Genomic DNA, 21790 nt, shown 5'->3' on the forward strand with positions numbered 1-21790 from the left:
ATTGGCTTTAAGTTTGTGAGCATACCGACCAACTGTTATGCTTGTATTTCTCCAGATCTGGATCAGGCCCAAGTCTCACTAAATGTTAAGTTTTGTATTACAAAAGTAGGCTCATCCACTGTTTGCAAATTCACATTCTGTTTATGGCTAACGATGCATTTAGATGACAAGCTGTTAAAAATTACACCAAGTGGCAGACGCTGTAGCATCACAATAAACTTCCTTCTCATTCATGAAGACAGATGATACAGAGATTCTGGCGATAAGATGAAGAGAGGAGGAAGTTTGGCCAGTCAAATCAGCAAGCAAACATCCTCAGTGACTTGTCATCTGCTAAGTCTTTAAGTTCAAACATATATTACTCAAACGGGACCTGGTATTTCATTTTCACACTTTTAGCTGTAGTAGTACCTCAACAGTAATACAGCTCCTTTCATCAATTTAAAGGAATACTTAAGGAACACTGGTCAAAAAATTACCTCAGTTAAAAAAAAAACATCATTATGCGTTAAAAACAACATAATACAAAACATTAACAAATAACAAAGAAAAGCTCCACCAACACGTCTCTCTCTGTCTGTCTGCAGTCACGCTGATGGCATCTGTTTGTCAGTAAGTCCATCCATCAGTTTATCTGTCAGTCGTCAAATTTGCGAGCTCTTCTGCAGAACGTCCAGTGATGCTCTACTGTGTTCTCATTGGCCCGTTCGCTCATGTGATGAACGCGTGTATTGCGAATTGTGAAGCCCTGAAAAAAAAACAAGACGGGCAAAATGAGTCATATCACTACATAAATTCAAATTTTGCAATTAGCTGTGATTTTGAAATGTGCTGTGTTGTTCAATCCACTCATGGTTGATGCTTTTTAACATGCAATACTTATATTATTGGTGTTGATGTCAGAAGCAAAAGTACTCCGACATCTGAACAGTTTTGTCTATCAGGAAGATAAATTTTACACAGACCAGATCAGAGCACCTACAGATTTGGAGATGAAGTCGAGCAGATGCACACGCAGGCTGACTTCCTGTTGGTGGTCACATGGTCCGAAGGTGAAGGACACCTGGTAGTCTCTGGTGTCCATCATGTGTTTGTTCCACTTTGTGAAACTGGAGGAGATGGACTCCAACATTGAATGGACCTAAAAATGAAATAAAAATAAAAAAAGACTTGTGTGACAGTGTACATTTCATATTAATAATAATAATGACAATAATAATACAAGGTCACCTTCCTAAACAGAATTAAAGAACAACAGATCAATTAAATCAAGAAGACAAATTTACAGCGAATAAAATCTTATGGGCAAAAGTTGGTTTGAAGTGAGTTTAAAACATGTATTAAGGGCCCAAACACTGAATGGCAGGAACGAAGGGTGTAATTATTATTTTGCACAATTAATCGTATTTTTGAGGAAAAGGTGCTTGAAAATTCATAACTTTGGACATTTATCGGAAATGGTGAAAATTTGATATTCAACGCCTTTGGCACGAGCATGGCTGATGGCGTTAAGTTTCACCTGGATGTATGAAAACTGGAGGTACATGTAACATCCCAAGACGTACAAAAACCAATACCCTAAACCTACCAGGAAATCTGCCATTTTGAATTTTCTGTGCAATTTTTGTTTATTTTTGACCATTTTCAGGGGTCATACCTTAACAAACTCCTGCTAGAGATTTGATCCAATTGACTTAAAATTTTGTCAGTACCATTTAAAGACCTTCAGCTCAGTTCAGTTCAGAGATTGTCCCTCAAAAGGGGAAAAAACAAAACAATTAAAAATACAATAAACAGGCAAAGAGAACATCATAGCAGCACACAACCAAACTTGATTAAAAGCAATCGTGATCAACAGTAAAAGTGTCAATAAAAGGGGTGAGCTTGGTCAACCATTAAAATTTAGAAATGTCAATAAAAGGAAGATCAGTCATTTCCAATCGTTAAAAGTCTTAAGCGGCACAAAAACAGCGCACTTAGGGATTGTGCAACCTTCGACATGAAAAAAAGTTTGAGTTTTCGTTGAAATGTGTGAGTTTGGTGAGGCCTCAAATATTTGTTTCACCACAAAACAGGAATTGGAGTGTAACTCCCCGCAGATAGTAAAATCTAACGCAAACTTCATGTTTGATGAGAGTTAAAACCAAGGACATCATCTATGTAACAATTTCATTATAGTGCCCCCTACTCGCAACGGGAAATGACATATTTTATACTTTGATGTTCTCCTTTTAGCAAGACCAGCTAAAATTTGTTTTGAAAACCTTTGTGTGTGTGTGTGTGTGTGTGTGTGTGTGTGTGTGTGTGTGTGGGCCTGTGGAGTCTCAAAGTGATGTTAAAGGAAAAGGGAGAGACAGGAGGCCCAATTTACGATCTTGGGACTTCACAATAACCTGATAGCTGCTCATACGTCTACGTTCCAGAGACATACACCGCAGCATCAAACACACTTTTGATCCTAAAATAAAAAATAAAAGGAGCTGATTTCTGAATTTTGGAGCAGAACGTGTTTCATTCAGGTAATGGACTTATTCTCGGTATGTGAAAAAACAGGATCCCGTCTCTCACAAAACTCTGCCGGACATGTGTAGAGGTGTGAGCGATAAACAAAAGCCCTCCCCCGTCCTCCTCTGCATTCCTCAGAGAAGAGTCACTCCTGTCATTTTAATAAAGGGAAGTAAAGCTAGAGGGGGCACGTGCTAACCAAAACTGGACTAATCATCATTCGGGCTATTATTTGCTTAAATCATTGACCCTAACGGGCTGATATTTGGGACATGCGTCTCTATGGGGAGGGCTTTTAATTCCTTTCACACAAAACTGTTACTCTGCAAAGATGGGAAAAACAATCAAATTATTTATTTTACCCTGGGCAAACTGGCTTTATTTATCTATTTCAAAAACATGGAAAGAAGGTAATGAGCAACAAGAGAATAAATGACCCAAGTACAAGAAAATTACCTAAAAACTGCCAGTTTTTTAAAGTAAAAAAATAAAAATAAAATAAAATAAAGTAAGAAATTACCTTTAAAAAATCTTTCAAATTATCATAATTCTTTAAAATAATTGTAAACATATAATCATAATAATAATGAAAACAGTTCCCTGGACATTTTCCTGAGCTTTTTCAGAAACAGTCTTCTGCAGCTACTGATCTCTTTTGTTTTGCATCTCTCTTGTTTACTGTGCTGTTAATACTGTCTAATTGGGACTAGGCTTTTATTTGAAGTTTTACTGTAAACTGATTAAACAATAATTTATGCTATTATACATACATATATACATATATATATATATATATACAGTATCTGTATCTACACTAACCAGATCTCTTCCCACTGACCTTGGTGGTGATGGTGAGCTGGGTGATGATAACTGCGACAGGGTTGGAGTATTTGGACAGCTTCCTGGTGCTGGACAGCTCCACCACCTCCTCGTAGGTGTCTGTGGGGTAGGGCAGCAGGGGTTTGGGGTCTCCCAGGCACTGGATCAGGGGCTCGATCTGATAGAAGTCAGCCTCCTTCCTGAGCAGCTCTGTCTCCTTGAAGTCGCACGGCAGCGTCAGCTCTGACGTCCGCAGGAAGTTGAGGATGTAGCTGAAACAGCAGAAACAGAGACGGGATCAGTTCAGACCGCTGAGCTAATGAATCTGTTGAGTCTCTGAGATCTCTGAGAATCCGTTAAAGTCAGTTGGAAGGGGAGAGAACCGCTGTACGACGCCACAGTGAGAAAAGTTTGTTTCAATTTTTCTGACATTTCAGATTGAGATTCGGAAAACTTTACTGTCTGTTGTGACAGAAAGTCGTCTCAGACGTGGCTCCACGTGCAGTGCAAAACAAACTAAACATACAACGTTTGTTCCAAAAAACTATTAATAAATAAATGCCTCATAAAATAATTCAGACAGAATAAAAATCACAATATACTACTGTGTGCAAAGTGGCGTAGTGTTTATGTAGATGTGTAGATCATTACCACACGTCTATCTATTCTATTATTATTTTTTTTTATTAACAAATTCCATGAAAAGACCAAAACAAACAACACGCACAACAAGCCGACAGTCGTCGGTTAATGTTGGGCTGTCGGTGAGCGTCTGTCGCACTAGTCGCTGCTGTGTGTCCTGCACTCTTGACCCTCATAAGATTTTTTTGGGGCGATTCAGCATGTTAAATGTACTGCAGAGAAGCGAACTGTCGGTGAATTAAATGTTTGGCAGTTCAGCTCAGCTGATAAAAAAGTGAACAAAGTAAATAAAAGACTTAAGTCAAGAGGGCGAGAGACCAAAACAAACTTGCTGACATCTTTAAAATCACTTTTACAGACTTGCTTTTATGATGTCACCTTTATTTATTTATTTATTTATTTGTGTTTTATTTATTTAAATCTCTCTTCCTCTATTCATTCATTTTGCTGCGCTTTATCCGTTCCTTATCCTTCTGATGTCGTGTTCTGACCATCTTTTCATGTTTTAAATTTATTTACTTGTTCATCCATTTTTTATTCATGTTTTTATCTTCTTATCTTTGTTTTATCCCCACTGATGTGATTTCGTATACTGATTTTATTTATTTTTTATTTTATTATTTTTATTATGCATTTTTAATTGCATTTAGATTAGATTTTCAAAGATTTTATTAATCTAATACTTTGTTGAGATTCTGTATACGTATACTTTTTTTTTGCTTTTATAGACCTTTCTGTTCATTTTCTAATGTTTATTTTATTATTTCCTGAGTTTCTGCCTTTGTTTTGTCTGTCAAAGCACTTTGTGAACAACTGTTTTTAAAGGTGCTATATAAATAAAATGATCATTATCATTATTATATAAGGTAACATTATTTTCTTTGAGTTCTTTGGCCGAAATGTCTCCTGATGGTTTGTGTTATTTTTCAGTACAGTAAATATGCTTTGTTCTTTCAACATTTGATTATGCTCTTGATATAAGTAGCTTATTAGCGTTGAGACAGTCTTCTGGTTTCCCCTTAAAGAAGTGATGATTACAGACCGCCGTCTGCTGTATGGAGGGATATTTCCTCTCACACAGGCGCAGAGCGAACATGCTGGCTGGCTGTGTTCAAGTGACTTTTGTCCGAAACGCGGCGACATGAGGCGACACATTCGGCTTCCATTGCCGCTGGTAAGTTGATGTCGGTTTGGTGTGTCTGGGCCTTTAGCCACAAGCTCATTTATTCCTACTGAAAATCTTTAAAACAGCTCATTAATATATAATTTCTAAAAGCGGCTCAGTCACTTCCTTAACTAGCTGGACACTGTTGGTTGAACCATCGTCACTCGATCAGGATTAAATAGTGCATTTGGTAGGGACTATTTTTGATGCTCTAGTGAGTATCTGGGGCAGCAGGACGGTGTATGTGGAACTGAGTCAAAATAAAATATAATGTGTGTCTTCATGGTAATTTAGGGAACATCTCACCCAACGCAACCGTGTGGCTCACTGATGTGTTTTTAAATAGTTTTTGCAGCACAAAGGATTTCTGCGACACAGAGGAAGAAGATGCGTATACAGATAATACTTACTAGTAGATACATTCATTGTTTATTTGACTCTTCACACAGGATTTGTTGATGTAAATAAAAGTAGTTTGTTTTGCTTGTAAAAACTTGCATATAAGCATCTCTGTCACAAACTCACAAAGATAATCCAAACAGAATAAATGATTTACGTTCGGTTTAGCGCAGCGTACTTAAGACAAAGTTTTCTACAATAAACTGCATGTAATGCTTTTGTTCAGCTGGCTACAAATTTTATTATTCAAGCATAATTCTGCCACATGGACACACACTCACCGAAACAGCGGGCCGTCGCGGTCGATGAAGTAGTTTCCGTGCGCGTCTCTGACGGTGGGGAGGTCTCCTCGAAACATGGCTCCCAGCATGGAGTCTGGGTAGCGCTGCAGCGTGGACAGAGACGTGCTGTACACGCAGCCGCCCACGTTCAGAGTCACTAGCTCCCCCATCTGGACAGAGCAGGAACAGCAGACAGAGACAACGCTGAAGGACGAATATGCGATCTTTGGCAAATGAACTTGGCCAGTCGAACTCTGGAGTCTAAACTGTGATGATAACACACCTGACACCTTTTATCCTCATTGTGATGTAAATTCAAAATAAATCCTGTTTAAACATGTTTATTTTACATATATTTTCAACCCAGCATGTGTAGCAAATTTTTGGCATTAAGCATGCATTATTTTTTATAAATAAACCCTATATTTGAAATCGAAACTGTTTTTATATTTTGATTTTCGAAACAAGATGCAGTTCATGGCTTTTACCCTGGAAGGTTCAGTGTGGGATTTAGTGACATCTAGTGGTGAGGATTGCAGGTTGCAACCAGCTGAAATGTCTCCTGTTAAAAATCCTTAAGTGTTCAGTGTTTCTCTGAAGCTGTTGCTGGTCCAGCATCCGCTAATATATACTCAATTATTTCCTCTGATAACTAAGATCCAGAAATTCAGGAAGTTTTTACTGGAAGACGAATTATTTACAGAGGTCTCCTCCTATCAAAAACAAACAGGTGCCATCTTGCTCTGATGCTGTAATTTGAGTCAGAATATTTGCAGTAGCGATCTCTGCGGTAATAAGTTCCTGTCGTCTGACCGACCACGAGCGGCACCATTAACTGTAGGCACACACCGTTTTTATAGCATCAAATAACTAATTAAAACCAAATTCATCAGAAAAAAATAACACTTGAAAAAACATTACCATTAAAAGAACTACTTTAAAATAAAGAATTCATCTTTGGTACGTGTACTTTGAGTTTTTAGTTTGGTCCATCTCCTATACACTAACTTGAAAGGGGCGGGGTTTATGGCCTATACTGCAGCCAGCCACCAGGGGGCATTCAAGATGTTTTGGCTTCACTTTTGGGGAGGTGTCTTGTAGTTTATCTTTATATAGTCAGTGGTCTTCACAGAGATAGATGTACAATGATACACACACACACACACGCACGCACACGCACGCACGCACACGCACGCACGCACTGCAGTATGAAGCATGTGCCATCATTCAAATGTCAGACATCATTCAACTGCCAGGAAGCGAAACAGTTCACACAGAAAAATGTCTGCAGAAAAAACCAAAACACAAACACACATGCACGCTCGTGCACACACACACAAACACACACACACACACACCATGTGACCCAGATCTCCATTCTCCATCTGCAGCGCTGGGCTGGCGTTTTTTTTCTGCAGGTCAGACTGTTGAGAAGATCATTTCCACCAACACCTGCAACAAGAGGACGGACAGCTTGTGAGATGGTTGCCATGGAAATAGGCAGCCAGCTGACGCTTCGTTGCCATGGTCCAGACATCATCTGGCTGATTAGTCTGGTGTCCCTGATGTGTCCGTAGACTGCCAGCCAATGAGAAACCGGAGGAGGAGCTGTGGCCCTCACACAGCATTTTAACGAGCTGAGAGTCAATGGTACATAACAAATCTGGCTCAGCTGTGGTTTTCAGTGTTGGAAATCTCTAGATTCATCTCAAATTCAATTTTTATTCAGCGTATTGCAAATTGAGTATAAAATATTCTTGATTCATTATGTTTTTGAAAAAGGATCAAAATTAATGCAGCAGAACCAAAGACTGTTTTTTATTGCATGCAATCTTCTTTTTCTAAACACCATGCCTACATAAGCACTCTGAGATTTGTTTCAAATATAAAGTGCATTACAAATAAAATCCATTATTATTATTATTATTATTATTTTTATTATTATTATTATTATTATTATTTTTATTATAACCATCCATGAAAATAGAAGATCGATACAATCAGCACAGTTTTCAACATCAGTGTCACCAATTTAGTGTCTGACCAAATGTCTCCCCTTCTGTTCCTGAGTTATGGCCAGAAAAGTGTTTTTATGATATCACAGTTGACCTTTGACCTCTGGGATATAAAATGTCAGCACTTCATCAATCCATCCTGTTAAACATTTATGTGAAATTTGAGCACATGAATTCTTGAGTTGTTGCCAGAAACATGTTTTAAGAGGTCACAGTGACCTCAGGCCATTCTTGAATCCAAGTGGACGTTTGTGCCAAATTTTTAGGAAACTTCTTCAGATATTACGTTTACAAGAATGAGAGGAATGCAAGGTCACTATCAAGTGACCTTGACCTTCGAACACCAAATTCTAATCAGCTCATCGTTGGGTCCAAGTCAATGTTTGTGTCAAATCTGAAGAAATTTCCCTGAGGTGTTGTCAAGCTATCACTTTCACAAATATGGGTCGTACGGATGAATAGACAACCCAAAAACATAATGCAGACGGCCTTGACTATTCCTGGCAACGAAGCATAAAAAGTAAGCCATTTGCATTTGAATATTACTTTGCATTTAGATTCACAGTTGGGGTTAGGTAAGGGGAATCAATACATTGTATTGCAATGTTTTCGCATGGTCACATGTTTTTTGCGTTATATGAATATATATCAATGTTTGAAATACAAATTAAAACTTTTGGCAACTTTTCAGTCAAGCAGATACAGTTAAAGAGAGATACAGATAAAGTGACTGAAGTGAGATATACTGACTGAAACTTTATCTTATTAGATAAAACAGCAAAGTCTTTTTAGTACATAAAGTGCAGCCTGAAAAAAGGTAATAAAATGCAATACATATCATGATATTCAGCATATCGCAACACGTTTAAAATCTTTATAATATTGTATCATGACAAAGACATTGTAAGTATATTGTGATATCCATCCCTAGTTCAAAATAAACTGTCTGGGTCATGATCCAGCTGACTGTCAATAACTCTACTCTTTTGCAGGATAGGGCATTAGGATTTGTTGCTATGACAACAGTCAGGGTATAAATTACGCCATCTTTGAAGAACCAAAATCTTTAAAATCGTCAACATTGTAATCTGAATAACTCAGTTATCCACATATGAAGAACAGTGTAGTTTTTTGGGTACACCTGTACAATCAAAAGCAATAGAGTACCCCAGTAATGAGTCCTAAAACTCTGACGTGAGTTAGCATCATAGAGTCCCCAATTCCCTCGTCTCAAAGTTGGAAGATTTTTTTTAATGGGTTTTTGGTTTGAAGCCTGAAATAAGATCCGTGGTTAACACAAGCTTCAGAGACTTTCACATCGTTTTCTACAACACAAAATACATCAGTAAATACCAAAATTGTGAACTTTGAAGCTTTTATGTGTCTTAAAAAAGGCGGTTAATATTAAGCGGCTAAATGAGACTTGGCTTTATGACCTTGCTTTGGTGGCGTCATGAGGTCATGTGACCATGGTAAAGTTTGTTTTTAGCCTAACATTAGCTTTTTACGTTTAGGTTTCAGAAATCCTAAAAGTGGTGTTAATTTGTTAAGATTATGTTGCTGAACAAAACAAATCATAAACGCTTGTTTGTATAGGGCATTAATTGTCCAATATCTGATGTAGAGTACTTATTTTAGGTAAAGCATCTGTGCAAACACCTGGGCTCAGACCACTGTGGATTTGGGGGGGGGGGGTACTGCGAGTTAACTGTAATTTGACTGTATATGTATGTGGCTGTGTTGTCTGCATTTTTCCAACGTCCAAGACAAATTTCTCATAAGGGAAACAACGAAGGCTAATCGTATCTTATCTTCTGCAATAACCCAAAATCCCACTGGCTTTTTGACATTGGGACCAGGGTGAAGCTAGTTTTCATGTCAGCCTACAGAAAAATATAATCTCCGGGGCACACTATAGTAATTTAGAGAAATGCAAAGAGTGTTGCAGCTGTCCCTAGTCTCTACATTGTTTGCTTTGAAAGAAAAAGAAACATCTGAGGGGTATAACATTATCAAATCTTTTTAAAACAACATCAGTCTGGACTTTTTATTACATTACTATTAGTGAAGTTATAAATTCATGAGGTTTCATTACATTTGCAGTCAGGTTAAGAGCCAATTTTATTACATTTTCAGCAAATTATTACATTATTGGGTGCTATAGGGCAAAAGGATTTTTTTAAACTATGAAGTCAAGTTATAAATTAATCCAGTATTTTAGTCAAAACTATTAAAATTTACAGATATGGTTTAATTTCAAACAGCATAAATAATGTTTAAGGCTAAAAAGATCCTACTTCAAGAAAATATCACAAATTGTGCAGTTTTTGAGGGGGTGGTTACAATTTAAGGGGAAAATTGGATTTCAAATCATACAGTTTTTGAACCACCAGAAAAGGTTTTTTTGTTTATCAGCCTGTGGAGTTAAACTATGGAACAGTTTAAGTGTTTAGCTATAAAGCAATGTCCAGACATAAACCAGTTTAACATTATGTATTAAAACATTATTTTAACGAGGTTCAGGAGCTACTGTTTTGGTTATTTTTTTCCTGCTTTATCTTTCTCTTTTTGTCTGTAAATAATAAAAAAATGTATAAATTTAATAATGATGAAAAACTAGAAATTATATTTTGTGTATTTGGGTGTATATTTATATTTAATTACTTAGAGTATAGGTTTAAATGAATAAGGAAGCGAGTTATTTCAATAACAAATGGGGAAGGGGTGGGATTTCATAAGTTTTCACTTCTTCTTACTCCCTTTGGAATATGTTATAGCAAGTCATTTTGTATTTGGACATTTTTTTGCTTTATATTACTCTTTGTTTGTGATTATTACTTTGTTTTTTATTGTCTGTTTTTGTATATTTTCTTCATTTCCATTTTACATGTTAGAAATATATATATATATATTTTTTAATGAAATCAAGAACCAAAAAATCCAGACTTGTGCAAAATTGTCAAAATCTGGATGAGTTACCATATTTTTGGGTACCACCTGAAAAACCAAAGTAGCACAAATACACACAGATGTTGTTGACACTGAGTCAGAGGATGCAAATATGATCTTTTTAGAGGCTGACGGTGGTGAACTTGACTGTGTCATATCGCACAACGTTTCCGCCGTTTTTACACATTAACACATAATTTAACACTTCTCAGAAACACCTGGAGGTGATTAAAAACCTGCTGTGTGATAATTAGCTGCTGCTGTCTCTCTCCATGTGAATGAAGCTAATCTCGCTGCGGTTAGCTCGCTAGTTAGCAGGATGTGTTTACAAAGAAGACGTCATACACTTGTTTTAACGGGTTAAATAAAAAAAAATGTAAAAGTCAGTCCGGTCTTACCTATAACTGCTCCATCTCTGGTGCTTTGACACAATAAAGGTGGAGGTTAAAGCTCCTAATCAGCCAACATCTTCATTTACATCCATCAGCTGCAGCTCTGTCAGCCAGACAGACACTTCCGGCACGACCTGTCAAAATAAGACGTCATAAATACGTATTTTGGTCAAATATAAATACACTTTAATTCATGTGTTATAAGAAATAATGTATTTACTTCAAACCTTAACTTTATCTCTGTGATGCCACATAACTGAATTCTTGTTTGAAGCTTTTGTTTTTGTTCGTGGGAGAATGTATACATTGGATTGTTGTACTGATATTTTGTAGCCTATATAAAAAAATGCAAATAGTAAAAAAAATAAATACTAAAAAGAATGAAATTCTAGTTGTTTCAAAGCCTGAGGGAAAACAATAAAACAAAAAATATTTTAATTTAAATATAGTCAGTCTAGAAACACTGGAATTAGCCAATGCAATAATTATAATAATATAATTTATTTGTTTTAATTATAAAATACAAACCTTATCTTAGTTGTTAAAATCCCAAATTCCCCTAAAATATATTTTTTAAGTTGACTGCAAAAAAAAATCATTTATAGCCTTTCTTAAAGTTAACATTGGACATTTCAGACTTAATTTCTTAAGTATGATGAGAAACATAATATACCTCTACATTTTTAACCGTGTATACCTGGATATAGATTAAATGTATGAATACTATTCACAAAAACCTCCACTGAAGCACTTAAGATTATCACAAAATATTTAATTTACTATGAAAATCAGAAAAATCCTCACAGTTGTTTTTTTTTCATACAAAGGCTTAAAACATGAGATGTTAATTTTATTGATTAACAAAATAATTTTTTGTTACCTGATTTTAGCCTTTAGCTCAGTTATGCTTCTGATTTTTGTATTTTATGTGCAGGACTGTGTATGTTTACAGCAGCCACCTCACATGTAGTACCTACCTCCCACCTCCTGGGGGCGCCATCAGTCTGCCGGTTCATATAAACACGGAAACTTTACTGTTTATTAGCGGCTACTTCCTCCTGGTCGCATCTTCTGTGTGTTTGTGTGTCTGATCTGGAGCTGTTCATACTGAAAAATCTCTGTGTTTCGTCTCCGCTGCTTTATGATATTTAAGTAACGCTGCTGCACAGATCGCTGAAGTGTTGAGGGGAGTTTTACAGTCAGGGATCCGTGTGGAGGAGCTGGTTTTATTCTGGCGGGCTCCAGGGTTAGCTTGCTCCGTTAGCTCCGTGAACAGCGATGACCTGAGAGAGTTTCTCTTTCTGCGCATCTCGACTGTTGACTAAAACCGGAGACCCTCCGCTCATCATGGCGAGTGAAAACACCGAGACTAACGCGGGGAACGAGGAGGAGACTGGCCCTCCATCCGAGCACGACTATGCCCACCCCGAGGCCGGTAACTTAACTTCCACGGAGGCGTCCTCCCCCTCGGGTCCACCGGCGGCAGACGGAGGAGTCACCCCGCAGGGGAGCTTCACCACAGCGGCAGAGCAGCACAGCACGCCGGGACAGCAGCCCGCTCTGCCGGTGGAGCTCCCCGAGCCCGCCGTGGGAGCGGAGGTGGACTGTCCCGGTGGAAACGATGTGGTGGAGTCTTTTCCACCGCAGACCGAGGAGGACCCCCCAAAGACAGAAGCCACGGTGCTCTCTGTGGTCCCCTCCGCACCCACTAACCGAGGTGGCCGAAAGCGTCCGAAGCGGCCCGAGGACAGGTACTGCTCCGCCTGTAAGTCTGAGTTTGAGCGGCAGGGCCGCAGCTTCAACCGGAGGGCGGTGTACACCTTCTCCAGCCCGGACACGGTGCAGTGGGCCTTCCCGGACATCACCGTGCACGAGAAGTCTTTCCTGTGTGAGACCTGCGCGCAGGTCATCAGGAGCAAATGTAAACGCAAACAGAGCGGGAAGAGGACCCTGTGGCTGAAACCGCCTCAGACAAAACCGGTATGTGTGACTGATAGTATCACGATATACTGATAACAGTGATATCACCGTGCAGCCGATTCTGGGATTTTAGCCTCAGATAGTCTCTGCACTGCATACTGTTTTATTAAAGGTCCGATGTGTGCAATTCAGTGACATCTAGTGGTGAGGACTGCAGATTGCAACCAGCTGAAACTTTTCCGTGTAAGAATTTCCTCAGTGTTGATTCAGTACGATTACATGCACAGTTTAGTCGAGCTTCGGTCACAGCTCGATTAGGCCGTTCAATAAGACTACTGTCCGTGTCGCTGTATACAAGCACCGGGAGAAAATCGATTTATTGACAGAAGTATGTCCGACTCCGCCGTTGAACCTTCTTCCAGTTGACCTGCTAAGTCACATACAAAACAAGTTAGAAAGCGGCAAACTGGTTGCATGTCGAACAGTGAAAACATACTTTTTTGCACCGTACATTTTGTGCGAATCTTAAGCTTTAACTTGTACCTTTGTCTTGTTTTGTTTTCCATCTTGCTTTTTTGGCTTTCTTTTATAAATTTATGCTGCTCAACTTCCAGATCAAAGCCCAGCGTTGGGACTGTGAAGCACGCACTGAACGCCAAGTCCGATTCAAGAAATTCAACTTAGTAAGACTTCAGTCAGACTAACGTGTTTACATATATTTTAAAAATCCAGTATTAGTCAGACTAACAATAATTCGTCTTTTTCTAACATCGTGTAAACGTACTGATTGTTTAGCTACGATGGCCAACTTGAAAATGATAATGGCCCTCTGTAGAGTCCGTGATTGGTCAGTCGCTTCTGGGCTGCTGTAGAAACATGGTGGTGCAACATCGTAGACATTAACAACTTTTCTGATTTTTATAAACTAAAGAAAAAATACACTTTACATTATATTCAATTTCTGACGATAAATCCCCCTGAATCCTACACACTGGACATTAAATACATTTTCACTCAATTCACATTGCTGGGTGATGAAATCCTGATAAACAATATTTGATTCTGTTTTTAAATGCATTTCCAGAATGCTTATTTACTCTTTCGTCCGTCTAAACGCAAAATTATTCTGTCCAGATTTTTAACCTTATTCTCCAGTTGCAAAGACATTTCTGAATCCTAATCAAGTTTTATCTCTTTGCACTCTACAAAACAAAACAAATGTCCATGTGCTATATATATGTGAAAATACAAACTGATGGAAAATAAAAATGAGAATACCGTATACTGACATATTCTGGCTTTCATGCTACTAATCAAATGCAGAGATTTGTCACCTCTGATTACCGTCTTTGATTGGATCAGAAAATAAGTTCCACATCTCAGGAGAGGCTGACGGCTCAGAGCCACTGATGTGATCGCGTTTCGTTAGGTGGACGCGTTAAGAGTGTCTGATGTCTTCTGTTTGTGTCCTTGGTGACTGCAGTCGGAGTCGAGAGACAAGAAGATGAAAGGTCGCAGGATGGGGAAGAAGAGCAAAGCAGCACAGCTGGTGAGCAAGTCCTGCTACAAGGCCGCTTTCAAAATGCTCTGGTCCGCCAAAGGAGCCCGGAAGCCCATGATGGAGTTCTGGAGCAGACAGCTGAAAGAGGAGGTGAGGACAGATGTCCCTCCTGGTCCACCAGGACAAACATACCCTGCTTAAAGTCTTCATGCAGAACGTAACACTTGTTTTTTTCATTATTACGTACTCACTGCACGATGTGTTTCCTGGTGTCGGTGCAGATGAAGGCGCTGACGCGGCAGACGGACAATCCCTTCCATCAGAAGGTGTCGAGCAGGAAGCCGCTGTCGTCCTTCCCCTGGAGACGCTGTCTGAACTGGGCCCAGGACCACGCTCCCCTCGTCACCACCTGCCTCACCTCACTGTTCCCCGACATCAACTCTCTCTCCAAGAGCGGACAGTAAGTCTGAGTCAGGACACGCTGGTCAGTCGACACGGTCCAGAGCTTTAACGCGCGACAAAAAGTTAAGGAATCCTGCTGCTGTTGATGATTTCTTTCAGGTTTTTCAGTCAGTATGTTTACACGATAATAGAAAAAAAAAGTTAAAGTTAAATTATTGAGCCGCCCGTTAGTTCACCTGGTAAAGTGGGCGCCCGAGGACAGAGTCCTCACTGCAGCGGCCGCAAGTTTGACTCCGCTTTGACCATTTGCTGCTTCCCCTTTCACACTTAAGTTCTCCTATTCTAATAAAGGCAAAAGGCCAAAAAACACTTAAAAAAGAGAAAAAGGTCGAATTATTCTGTTACTGCGAATAACATTTTAGTTGGACTGAAACTTCTGAAATTTCAAAAAGTTGTACTAACACACCTAGATAATGAGGTTGGGGGTTAATTGTCTTGTAAACACCTCAGCCGGACCTGAACCGGCTTCTGCACATAGTCCCCGGGCCGGGCTTTGACCCGAAATTTAAACAGCATAAATTCAAAGATAAAGCCCGGAAAACACTCGAAGAACAAGAAGGGGGAAAAAACAAAACAAGACAAAAGTACCAAGTAAAGCATAGAGTACACACGACATGTACAGCGCTGAAAAGTTCGTGTTTTCACGGTATAACGTTTAACCTGTTTGCTAACTTGCGTCTGTGACGTAACAGGTAAACCACAGGGTCAAAGCAACAAGCTGAAAGGCGGCATATCGTCACCGACATCCACCAGTACATCGATTCGCTCCTGCTGCTTGTATTCTGGGACGAGGACAGTGGTTCAGTTACTGTACTTGACTGAACTGAGCATGCGGTGTGGGTCTAGTCATACCTTCGTCAGCGATCTGATGACCGTCTGCTCTGTTTCTATGGCAGCCCGCTGTCGGAGGACCAGGCCCAGACGCTGCTGGAGCGCCGTGCCGTGGTGGCGCTCTCCATCCCGCTCTTTACCAGGAACATCTGGAAGAACAACTTCCTGCAGGCCGCTCTGGGGGCAGAGCTGCGTCTGCAGGGCTGCTCAGGCGCTGCTCTGGACGCCCTCAACACGATGGGACTGTGTCAGAACAAAGACACCGTCAGGTTACTGCTGCACCGGCTGCGAAACAGCAAGAAGACGGTGAGTATCACGAACAGCGGCTCAAAAACCAACACGTTTAACAAATATTGGCAGTAGCTTCACATTTTCATGTGTTTGCACAATTCAAATGTTGCCGCCAACACATCCAATAAAATATTAACAAGAGAAGAAGGAAGCAGAACAGAAGTTCTCATCTCCCAGGAGATGTTTTGTCCTGATTTAACACGGTAGAGATGCGAGTGTGATGTCAGTAAGTCATAATAGCGACTTCGCTCTGTTTTTAAAATGTCCTCGTCTCCTACGGTCGTATCTCACTTTAATTTCGCCACTCTGCCGCCACGATCCCGGTGGTACTGCCCTGCTTTGCCCAAATATGGACGAAGTGAACGCAGAGTTCAGACAGTGGACTCCGTCTGTGTCCGAGTCTGACGTCGAGTATAAATGAGCCCTGAGAGGAAAACCTGACTTTTGTTTCTCACCTTTTTGTTTCTGTCAGGCGACACAAAACGGACGACAGATGAAACAAGACCACATGAAAGCAGAAGACATGTCAGACGTGGAGGAGGAGGATATCGAGGAGGAAGAAGAAGAGGAAGAGGAGGAGGAGGAGGAAGAGGTAGGAGAAGAAGAGGATGAGGATGATGAAGAAGAAGAGGAGGAGGAGGAGGAGGAGGAGATGGAAATGGTGGTTGAGCAGGAAGAAGTGCAAGAGGTAGAGGTGCAGGTCGGAGTGGAAGAGGACGATGTGGAGACGCAGGCAGTGGAGGAGAAGAAGAGGAGGAAGAAGAAGGCGAAGAAACAGAGGAAGGAGGAGAAGAGGAAGGAGAGAGGGAAACGGAAGGTGAAGGAGAGGGAGGAGGAGGAGGAGGAGGATGAAGGGTCTGAGCAGAAGAAGAGGAGGGTGGTGGTGGTGAGGCTCGGCCTGCTGAAGGGACACTCAGAAGTTGGACGATCTGATCTGTCAGCTCCCTAAGACTCTGCAGGCTCCGCCCACAAACTCAACAGGTCCCGCCTCCAATCAGAGAGCAGGACAGTGGTCCCGCCGTCTTCTCTGGGGGGTGTTGAGAGGGATTCTGGGAAATGTAGTTCAGCAACTGTGGAGGGAAACTGAGAGCTTTAGTTACAATTTTTCATTTTGACATTAAAATTAAAATCAGAAATGAGTTAATTTGAGCCCAGAAACACAAAAGTGGTCCACTGAAACTGAGTCAAACAGCAAAACGGCCGCAGCTGATTGATCACATGATTATCTGCATTAATTTCATCCCTGATGGTCGTGTGAATCAAGGTAGCTGAATCTAAAAATGAACCAACTTCCAGTTTTGTTCGACCCTCTGTGTATGCTTCCAACATTCATATTTTTGGTTAAACTTTTATAACCCTTTGAAACATTTAAAAACTGCCTTGAAGTCTTTCAAAAACATGGGAAGAAGGCAACAAGCAATTAAAGAAGAAATGAACCAAAAAAAGTAAGAATTTGGTTACAATTTTTTTTTTTTTTACAAGAAATTACCTGAAAATTTGTTAAAGAAAAAGAGAAAAATTAAGGCAAATAAGACTTGGACAACATGCTTAAACATGTATAAAAATTCTGTAAATTAAAAAAAAAGGAAAGAAAAAAATGGCTAAGTCTACTAATTTGTGGACCATTTCAGAGTTTGTCATTGCATTTTCCCGTGTTTTTTAAAGACATGTCACCAATGTTCTCAGGGTTCAAAGGTCTAAATACTTGTGAAAGACATCAGAGAACAGCACAAGAAAAATGTCGCTCCGAAAGTCCCGTAGTTTCCTTTAAAATCTACTAGAAAGTAACTGATTTCTAATTTTCAAACCTTAAAGGTTTTGGGAGGGAGCAGTGCAAATTGGTACTAACTTTAGAGACATACCATGGAGTACAAGATCTACCTGGGGATAAAGTGACATTTTTTGGCAAATAATGCTGTAATAATTTGTAAAAATGTACAAGAATACTCATAATTTCAGAGGAAAAAGTTATGAGAAGAATAAAGCCACAATTTAACATCAAAAACACAGCACACAAAACACAACAGATTTAGGGCGTTGTAGAGAAAAGTTGCATCACTGTGAACTTGCAGGATTTTAGAGCATTGCAGACCAGCACACTGCAGGTTTCAACTCGTCTCTTTGCAGATCTTTGGTCTGAACTGGTCTTAAACTACAGCTCCACCCTGCAGTGAACAGTACATGCTGGAAATATAAGAGATAAAAAATGCAAATTTTTGGCCTCAGGAAGACAGAGTGACCCAAAAAACCTACAGCCGTCAGTAAATCTCTGAAATGTCCAAATATCTGACAGGTAGGTTACAGGTGAAGGACCTCAGCAAAGAGTCAGTCCTCACTTTAAGGAAAACTTTGGTATTTTTCAACCTGGTATCTTTTAATTGATTTTGTGCCTTAATGGGAATAATAACTTTTTAAATTTGTTCAGTATTGAGGGAGACCAGTTTACGTCCACTAAAAGTGTTTCTTTTTGCCTGTGACAGACTCAGATTATTATTTTTGGTGTTTGGAAACATTATGGAAAAGATCCTACAGAAATAAACCTTTTTGTTGAACGAGTAAGCTCCTTTTTGTGTAGTGAGTCCACAGAGACAAAATAAAACGCACAAAAAACATCCTGCTTCGTGTTTTCCACAGTTATAATAATAACAGACCGGTTTGGTTTAAATAAACCCTTAATTATTCAGTTAAAACTGAAAATCTGCTTTATCTATACACACTAAAATGAAATGATGGCGATTTGGCAATAATCTGAGCCCGTCAGTGGCAAAAACAAACACTTTTAGTGGCTGTAAACCTCTCAGAGCTGCCCTGCAGCCCTCTCGCTCCATACGTGAACATTTTTGTCTCCACTGGACACAAAAACATGGGAAAATCAGGTCCAGGTCAAAATACCAGAGATATCCACCAACGTTTATCCAGCTGCTGGATGACGGAAGTTATCAGGAGGTAGAAAGCGATTTACTGTCTAATCGTTGATTAGGGTTCACAATTAAAATTCCCTGCTGCTCTTTCAGTTTGGAGTTTCTCGACAGGACTCTGACACAAAGCAAAGAAACAGGAAGTAAACAGAAAGTGGTTTGATTTTTGAACACTGTGGATGTCCTGAACTGTTGAGGCTGTTTCGGTTTGCAGACTGAAACATTTGTGTTTGAAACGGAGCTGAGCAGAGGCACACAGGAGAAAAGGACCTGGACTTTAGTGCTTTGTGGGTTTTTTATTGTTTGTTGGCCGCAGTGAACTCACCAGTTTGAATCATGCCGAGGACTTTCTGCTGCATTCAGGTCACATTGACGTAATTTGACAGAGCAAAGTGGTTGTATGATTACAGAGTCGGTCATGAGAGGGTTAAAAAATACGGTTCATTGATAATACATTACAGCTATAACCACTAAATAACCATCAAAACCAACGCGGCCTGACAGCAAGCGTCCGTTTTTAGAAACAGACAGATTATTAAACACCTTTAATCCAAAACTTTCAGAACAAAAAAAAGCTTTTTAGTCATAATTACAATCCGGATGATAACTTGAATGCTATCTAAAATTCGTAAAAGCTGTAATAACATTAACTCTAATATGAAATGAATGCAGCATTAGAGCCATTTTTAGAAAAAAAAACAAAAAAACACAGTTCCCCTATGAACTCTGAGGGAAATGTCAAAAGTATGAGTTAAATTTTGACAGAAATGTGACTCTGATGTTCAGAATTCAAAAATTGATCTTAGGAGTGTAGTTTTTTTCACTTTGTAATACTTTATTTCGTAGTCTGTAATTTCCTAATCGTTTCAGTGAAAGGTCGATGCGACGTGTTACTGATGAGAGTGAAAGCAGACTCTTCAGTCGGTACATTTCCGGCTCTGGCTGAACTTGTGTGGCTCGGTTTCACAGTAAAAACACAGCAGGGTCTGAACGTGGGAGAGAAACCTGGATGTAAAATTCATCTACACATGAAAAGAGAACTGTTTTCCTATAATTAGAGCCCGATCGCAAACTTCTTTCTGGGAAATAATTTGGAAATTAAGGACTAATAAAATAAGAGTTTAAGCGATCCTGTTCTGTGGTCTTCACTTAATAATAACACCATATTTAAAAACACGGCCGAACTTTTCTCTCCTGTTTAGAAAATGATGAACTGAACGTTTCTGAACTGGAGACGCTGTAAAAATATAGTTTGATTTGTACCGAGGGTTTTTTTTTTCTTTGAGTTTCTCAAAGCTTCTTCAGAAAATGTTTTATTTTTTATGTGTCTGAGTGGAGGAGGACTGCCAGATGTGCTTTCTGATTGTTGGCCTCAGATGTGGTATTCGGCCAGTTAAACCAGTCTGATGCAGAACGTCCTGTAAAAGTTTGCCAATAAAAATGTTCCAAGGCCTCAACTTTCTCATTTTTCTGTGGGTGACTCAGTTGTTGCCGTTTCTAAAAGGTGTTTCGGGTTCAGATTTTTATTTCACTTTATAATAACTTACAGTAATAAAAGTTATTTTGTTTATTTACACTAATGAAAAACAAATGATTTCGATGTTGCCTTTTTCTCCACTATGAGCCAAAGAAACAGCAGTGGGACTAAGTAGATAATTTACTTTACTGCAGTACTTTAATGCAGCTTTGAGCAACTTGTACTTTTAAGTGAGTATTTCCATCATATGGTGATTTAAAATTCAGCTCCACTATATTCTGGAGGCAAACGTCATTTTTACTTTACATGTATGTACTTTGTATATTTTAATTAATATACTACATAAATCAACTAATAAATTATGTATTTTAATATGTTAAGATACCCAGCAGTACATAAAGTAAATACGGTCTTCTTTATCACATACGTTATGCAGATTAATGCACATTAAATATGTAAATAAAATGTATGTATATTGTGTATATACATTTATAAATATCTTTATTTTACATATGCTTATTTTTTCCATGTCCGCAGAGCAAAGTAATCAACTTCAACAAAAACTTTTAGGGAACTTTTCATTTTTGTTTTTGTTTTAATTTGTTACTGAGTCTCAGTAATTTTCCACCCTGTTAAAAAACAACAAAAAATCCAAACAATTTCACTTAGGAAGCGACTTTTTTTGGAGGAAACTGAGGAAAGCTGCCTGTGAACAAAAACTGATGATTCATGTTGTTAATTTGTCAAACACGTCAAGATCCACCCTGTTAGATTATATTACGTTTGTACGATCAAAAACATTTAAAATCATCTTAAACTCAGTTATGCACGTTCTTATGTGCAGGTGAGTGGACGAAATCTGGATCACTCACAGTTACGGTGAACTTAGGTCAAACATTTCCACCCTGTTTGGGTCCACAGACCAAATATGTTCCAATATGAATCACATTTTCTTTTTTTTGTTTTTTTCTGTAAGTTTTGAGTCTGAAATGTTGCTGCAGAAATTCCTCATCTCTTACCTGTTTTCCAGTTTGCATCTTCAGATGTATTTTTTGGATGAGGACATCTTTGCTGGGGGCGAAGCAGACTTTTAAACAGTATTTCCACAAACTATCTCAAGTGTTTTTATCAGCAGCACTGCACACACGGCCTCGCTGTTCTCCACTTCACTGATCGTTACATCCACAAGCTGCAGAGACGCTGGATTTAGGCAGATAGTAAAC

The 21790-nt window shown here is 39.2% G+C and overlaps 2 protein-coding genes across 2 annotated transcripts; one reads left to right on the forward strand and one right to left on the reverse strand.

Annotated features, from left to right (window-relative positions):
• Window positions 1–121: 121 nt before the first annotated feature.
• kctd6a (potassium channel tetramerization domain containing 6a) lies at window positions 122–11301 on the reverse strand. Its single transcript, XM_042497338.2, has 6 exons — window positions 11174–11301; window positions 7170–7263; window positions 5812–5981; window positions 3344–3596; window positions 983–1141; window positions 122–748 (listed from the first exon to the last, which is right to left on the reverse strand). Exons 2-6 carry the CDS (start codon window positions 7194–7196, stop codon window positions 638–640), a joined length of 720 nt encoding a protein of 239 aa, XP_042353272.1. The 5' UTR covers window positions 7197–7263; window positions 11174–11301; the 3' UTR covers window positions 122–637.
• Window positions 11302–12195: 894 nt separating this feature from the next.
• LOC121960224 (uncharacterized) lies at window positions 12196–20547 on the forward strand. Its single transcript, XM_042509858.2, has 5 exons — window positions 12196–13147; window positions 14571–14738; window positions 14870–15048; window positions 15947–16187; window positions 16645–20547. Exons 1-5 carry the CDS (start codon window positions 12515–12517, stop codon window positions 17119–17121), a joined length of 1698 nt encoding a protein of 565 aa, XP_042365792.2. The 5' UTR covers window positions 12196–12514; the 3' UTR covers window positions 17122–20547.
• Window positions 20548–21790: the final 1243 nt, after the last annotated feature.

Source organism: Plectropomus leopardus, chromosome 2 (genome assembly GCF_026936395.1).
Source record: "Plectropomus leopardus strain MGB_pleo_1.0 chromosome 2, ASM2693639v1, whole genome shotgun sequence".
NCBI lineage: Eukaryota > Metazoa > Chordata > Actinopteri > Perciformes > Serranidae > Plectropomus > Plectropomus leopardus.